Source organism: Microchirus variegatus (assembly GCF_963457635.1).
Source record: "Microchirus variegatus genome assembly, chromosome: 12".
NCBI classification, from domain to species: Eukaryota; Metazoa; Chordata; class Actinopteri; order Pleuronectiformes; family Soleidae; genus Microchirus; species Microchirus variegatus.
The window spans coordinates 20,631,879-20,638,306 of NC_139813.1; the positions used below are offsets into that span (position 1 = coordinate 20,631,879).

The 6,428-nt window shown below is 39.8% G+C and overlaps 1 protein-coding gene across 1 annotated transcript; it reads right to left on the reverse strand.

Annotated features, from left to right (window-relative positions):
- On the reverse strand, positions 1-5,951 carry rsph3 (radial spoke head 3; the record flags this gene model as incomplete). The annotated part of the gene is made up of 8 exons (XM_083898590.1): positions 1-59; positions 587-673; positions 1,695-1,857; positions 2,704-2,907; positions 3,874-4,019; positions 4,727-4,859; positions 4,947-5,028; positions 5,851-5,951. 8 exons carry the CDS (start codon positions 5,949-5,951, stop codon positions 1-3), a joined length of 975 nt encoding a protein of 324 aa, XP_083754716.1.
- Positions 5,952-6,428: the final 477 nt, after the last annotated feature.

The window sequence follows — 6,428 nt, forward strand, 5'->3', positions numbered from 1 at the left end:
TCACATTTCCAACTCATCGAAGCGCTCCGCTCTCATCTGAGCCACGTCGTGGATTATACCTGAAACACACACACACACACACACACAAACAGGGATGAAAATCTGACCTGAGAATAATCCTCTCATGCAGATGCATCAAACTCAAGGCCCGCTGGCCTCGTCCGGCCCGAGACGTGATCACATCCGGTCCGCAAGATTATTTTATTTGTCTATAATTCAAGGCCAAGTGGTAAATATCACACACACACATCAATCATACTACAAGTCCCACAATGCACTGCAGTAGCTGTGAGCACAAGGGGTTCATATTTGAAATAATATCATTCCCCAGATGTGACTGAGTTTTTACGCCCCTGCGCTAACGTATGATTATGGGGTAATGTCTACAGAGATCCACTAGATGGCGTCGGAACAATGTCTATGATCTGATGAGCCCTGGAGGAGGATTTGTGGGAAAAAAGTTTATGTGTGGCTTGATTTTATTTTCATCTTATATATATATATGTATATATACACACACACAGATATATCTATATATCTATATATACACATATATATATATATATATATATATATATTCCCTTACTGTCCAGCAGGTGTCTTGCTGTGCGTCTCCTCTCCAGACGACCGTTCACCTCCGTCATCAGCCACGGGAAGAAATTTGTCTCAATATCTGAGAAACCAGAGAAGCACAAATATGATTATGAAGAGTCATCCTGTCACCAAGTTTAGTTATAAACCAAATTTAAAATGTACTACAGATACGAGCAAATAAAATCCGTAGAAGAAGAAGAAGAAGAGTTAGTAATGTCTGCATTTATATAGAGCTTTTCTAGTCTTGATGAGCTGCTTTACACTATAGTTTCCACCCATTCACACGCTGCAACACGCGGTTAAGAGTCTTGCTCAAGGACACATTGACAGCAGAGCCAGGAATTGAACTCGCAGCCTTCCAGGCGAAAGACAACTCAACCTACACTCTTAGAAATAAAAGCGCTAAGTTAAACCATATAAGGTTCTTCGGCTTGTCCTCATAGAAGAGCCCCTTTTGTCTCCAGGTAGAACCTTTTTATAAATGTTCCACCTGGAACCCTATTGGAGGGTTCCACCAAGAACCCTTTTAAAACCCTTTATCCAGGAAAGTGGTTTTAAAGGGTTCTCTGGATCAAAATGGTTCTTACTGGAACCATTAGTGTTACCAAGAACCTTTAGAAAACCCTTTATTTGGGAAAGGGTTTTTCAGAAGCAAATGGTTCCAGGTAGAACCTCAGCCCTTGTAGAAGAACCCTTTTGGAACCCTTATTTTTTAAGAGTGTAGCACTGAGCCTCCATGGTTCAATCCTAACTCCTCACTTTCACTTCTAAAACTTAAGTACCTTTTATATCAGAAAATGACTTTCAATACTTAAGTACAGTAAATGTCATATACTTTAAGAGTTTTACATACTAATTCAACTTCTACCAAAGTCATTTTCCGGTTAAGATACTTTTACTTTTACTCAACTTTCCCCTTTAAGGTACTTTATACAAGACTGGTAACTGGTAAGTGCAACTATTGTTAAAAACAGCAGAAACGTGTGTTTTAGAGTGACAGGATGAGCAAACTCAGGATGGAAACAGTCCACTGACGCCCCCATGTGGCAGCAAAGACGACCTGCGCGTGCGTGTGTGCGGTGTCTCAGAGATCAGCTCACCTTTCTCCACAGAGTCATAAAAGAATCCGTGGTCTGTGAGCGAGCTGAAGACGGCAGGTAGGAGACCGGCCAAGTACTGCTGCGTGTAAGCGCGGGCAGCAATTTTCTCCGCCGTCTCCTTCTCCTTCTGCAGCGCCTCCCTCTGCTGAGCCACTCTGCGTCTCTGAGGTCACAGGAAACAAAGGCAACCGTGTGTGTTTATGATATGAACTTCCATTTGTGAGAGAAAAACGCCTCTATACTGTATTACAGACTGTCCAGGACACAAAAACACATGCAGCCTTTGTGGTCGTGCAAGAAGTGAAGCTGCCTCTAGTTGGTACCCGCTCCATATGTGCCGTACTATTGTGGAGGAGCTGAAACGGGCAATTGACGCCACAAAAGTCCAGGAAAATGTTTAAATCAAGTGAGAATCAAATGAGGCTCATTTTCCTAAAAGGCCAGCGGAGTCGCCCCCTGGGGGCTAACTGAGCCGCTACTTTCATGAGAAGATGGCGTCCATTTTTACGTACAGCTCATGTGTGACTGGTGTTCTACAAAGTTCTTCCTCTTCAGTTGTGTTTTACGCCAGTCAGCAGCTGTAATGATGCATCATTGACCTCTGCCAGGAGGTATATGTTTTCGGAGTTTGTTTGGTTGTTAACTCGGAAAGTCGCGGACGGATTTGGATTACATTTTCAGGAAACGTCCGCAATGGGACCGGGAAGAAGTGATTGATTAATTAATTCATTATTTTGGGGCGTGATCTATAAACGCCATCACTATTTGTATCGTTATTTTGTGTGGGGCTGAGCTGCCTTGGCGGAGGTCTGCGCTCTCCGAGTGCTTTTCCAGTTTCTGATGTAGATAAGCTTTTCTTATACATATATTTTATTTCTTATATTTTTATATACAGAAGCCATCTTCTGTTTGTAAATCAATACGCGCCTCAGTTCTTTGAATTCTCTTCTCCCTTAGGACAACTTAGCTTTTGAGCCCAAATCAAACAAACGGGAGTTTTCCCTCGTACTTTCTCCTCGCCGCGTCGCCTCTCCTGCTCCTGAAGCCGCTGCACCTCTGCCAGCTCGTTATTGCGCAGCTCTTGGAAGGCCCGCTGCTGCGCCCTCAGACAGGTCAGCTCCTCCTCCTCCATCACCTCCAGCAAAGACTGCTCCATCGTCTTCCCCACCAGCACCTCCAACACTGGCTGCACCTCCCTGTCAAAGTCAAACAGCTGCACACGCATAGAAGCAGTGAGAGAGCCATATTGCACTATGTATATATACATATGTATATGTATATATACATATGTATATACATGTATATACATATGTATATATATATATATATATACATATGTATATATATATACATATGTATATACATGTATATACATGCAAACATGAGATTTAATTATGCCCAAACCAGCAAATAATTGCCAATTTACAACCTGGAACATTTCTCTGCAGACTCCCGCGTTCTGTCTGTATTCCCTGGTGAAACTGACCCTTGGCTCCCTTCTGGCAAACAGATTAATTTGCAAAAAAAAACCTTCGTATCTACATCTACATTCACGACTCAAATATTTATAACACCGCACGGTCTCAGCGGAGGTTCTACTGTAGCAACCATCATTTATTCATCTCCGGCTCATTCATTCCACTCTCCGCTCTTTTAATAAAGTGTGTGTTTATTATGGTGTAAAATTGCTTTTCTTTGAATTTCATTTGCTGTTACTTTCTTGTATCTGCCTCTTACGCTGTAATCATGACATGCAGATGATAATAATGAGTGGAGGATTTCCTCACATTACTTCTTTTTCGTTTGCATTGTAAACTTAAAAAAAAAAAAGCAAAAATGCAAGCTCTGGAAAATAGGCACAAAATAGCCACCTCCGTGACGCAATTAGGGCCTGAGTTTAAGTGCATGTAAAAGTCTTATTCTAAGGCAACAAAAACCAAACAATTTTCTCACTTATTCATAGTTATGTGCAGTATGTATTTACTATTTTATTTATGTATGAACAACTTAAGTGTTTTTTTATGCCGAGTTTCCCTTCACTTTAAGTCTTCACTTGTTACCGCGATGTTGTGGGTAAGACGTGGTTGAGCAATAAGATAAAAATTGAAGGGGGTTTCACCTTCGAGTGGTTTCTGGAAACCATTTAATCTCTTTAATCTCTTCCGTCCAGATTACCCACCTCGCCCTCCTCTATCTGCGTCGCGACATCTTTGCCAGTTTTGGCGGGAACGAAGAGAGGAGTCGCAGGTTTGTCCAGGAAAGCGTCCGTCTGACACTCGTTGTCTGTGGCCACGACGACGTCGCTCAGTTCTTCGAGGTAAAGATCTAAAAACAAAATATTAAAAATATATTAAATATATTAATATATGAAAATAAATATGGTAAGGCATCAAAAATGTGCAAAAACTTCACAATAAGATGTCAAAAAATATGGTACGGTGCCAAAAAGGTGTAAGAAAACTTCTCAATGGGGTGTCAGAAATATGGTAAGGTATCAAAAATGTGTAAAAACTTCAAAATAAGATGTCAAAAATATGGTAAGGCATCAAAAATGTGTAAAAAAAGAAAAAACTCCACAATAAGGTATCAAAAATATGGTAAGGTATCAAAAATGTGTAAAAACTTCACATTAAGATGTCAAAAATATGGTAAGGTATCAAAAATGTGTAAAAACTTCACATTAAGATGTCAAAAATATGGTAAGGGATCAAAAATGTGTAAAAACTTCACAGTAAGATGTCAAAAATATGTTAAGGGATCAAAAATGTGTAAAAACTTCACAATAAGATGTCAAAAATATGGTAAGGGATCAAAAATGTGTAAAAACTTCACAATAAGATGTCAAAAATATGGTAAGGGATCAAAAATGTGTAAAAACTTCACAGTAAGATGTCAAAAATATGTTAAGGGATCAAAAATGTGTAAAAACTTCACAATAAGATGTCAAAAATATGGTAAGGGATCAAAAATGTGTAAAAACTTCACAATAAGATGTCAAAAATATGGTAAGGGATCAGAGAAATACTTTTTACCTGTTTGTATGTCGACATGTGTCCGGCCCTGCACGGCGTCAGGTGTCCTGAGTCGGCTCTGCTCGCCGGCACGTTTCCGAGCAACGTTTCTCCTCCTGACTTCCTGCTGTCTCTGTGTTTCAGCGGAGTTGGTCTGTCAGAGGAGCATGAGAGACATTTTCAGGATTAAGTGGTAAAATTGGGGGGGGGGGGAGAGAAAAAAGTGCTCTCTACTACTTACAGTAGGTAAGATGTGCTGCGTGTAAGTGTTTCCCCTGACAACACGACGGTCATACATGATGTTCCCATAGTTTCTGAGTGCCCTGTGTTATCAGGAAAGGGAAAAAAAGACATTAAAAGGTAAAAAGAGTTCACTCTATAAAACGAAGTAAAAAGTACTCTCTCTTTCAGTGCCATGTTATTCCACAGTCTATCATAAAACCATGTTAAATATTAAATTCATAGTAATTTAAACACACAAAATATTGGAGAAGAGTCATAAGTCGCAATTCAAGATACAGTCACTTGCTTCATGGACATAAGAATTCACGCATTACATCAAAAAACGTCAGATTTAGTCGGATTAATAATTTAAATATGTGATATTTTAAGCATTTATTTTCCTGTTTTGTATTTTATGTATGCGTCCAATAGTGTAGATATTGTCAGTGCATAAGAAAATTAAGCGGCTCCTTCGGGCCCCCCTCATGACCAGGGGGCCCCCCTCATGACCAGGGGGCCCCCCTCATGACCAGGGGGCCCCCCAATAATAAGAGTTATTTGGTTTTATTTTGGAGTTGGAGATTTGCTCATTTAGTGCACATTTGTACATCTGTTCTAAGATTTTTTATTTTTTTGTTAAACAGTCATTAAACTGGTTTACTTACCCTAACCCAAATATAAGTACCAAAATGATTAAAAAGTTGATTTTGCACAATATGGGCCCTTTAAATCACATTTAAATAAATGCTGGGCCACTTTTGTAAGTTTACTGCCCTCTAATGGTAAAAAACAACAACAACAACAGTGACATTAGTTTAGTTAGTATAATTAATGGCTACTCTCCAGCTTAGGGCCCCATAAAGGCTTGTGCCGGCCCTGGACTATCTCATCGTCCGCGCTAACGCTAACACAGAATCACTCACTGCGGCTGCGGAGCTTTGGAGCGGTTCTCCACGGCTCTCGGTCGACTGGAGAAGGTGTAAGTCCCGCCCGGGTCTCTGAGGCGATACGAAGCAAAAGACATGACTATTTTTCTAAAAGAAAATATATCAAGACAGCAGCAAACTAATGTGGAAGAGACACAAAACACCGAGACGACGACATGTTGTAGCAACCGTAACCAGGAAGTGTAACACCACGTAGATTATCTCACTTCCGTCCAAAATAAGACACTTTATTTTCCATTTGTTGTAATAAACAGGTATTTAGTTTTATATATTATGAAAGCAAAGTCCTCAAAACAAACATTTGGTCTCCTGGTTTGTGTACGGAGGGCGACAGGGAATCCAATCCAACTTTATTGATAAAGCACTTTAACAACAGCTGAAACAAAGTGCTGTACAAACCTCAGAGATAAATAAAACACATAAAACATAGGAACAGTATAGACCTAAAAACAAAGAATAAAATACTGATTTAACAAATCTGATCTTAAATGATTTGCTTATGTTCAAACAAAAAAAATGAAATTTTCATATCAAGTTCAGAGCTTTTATTCTGA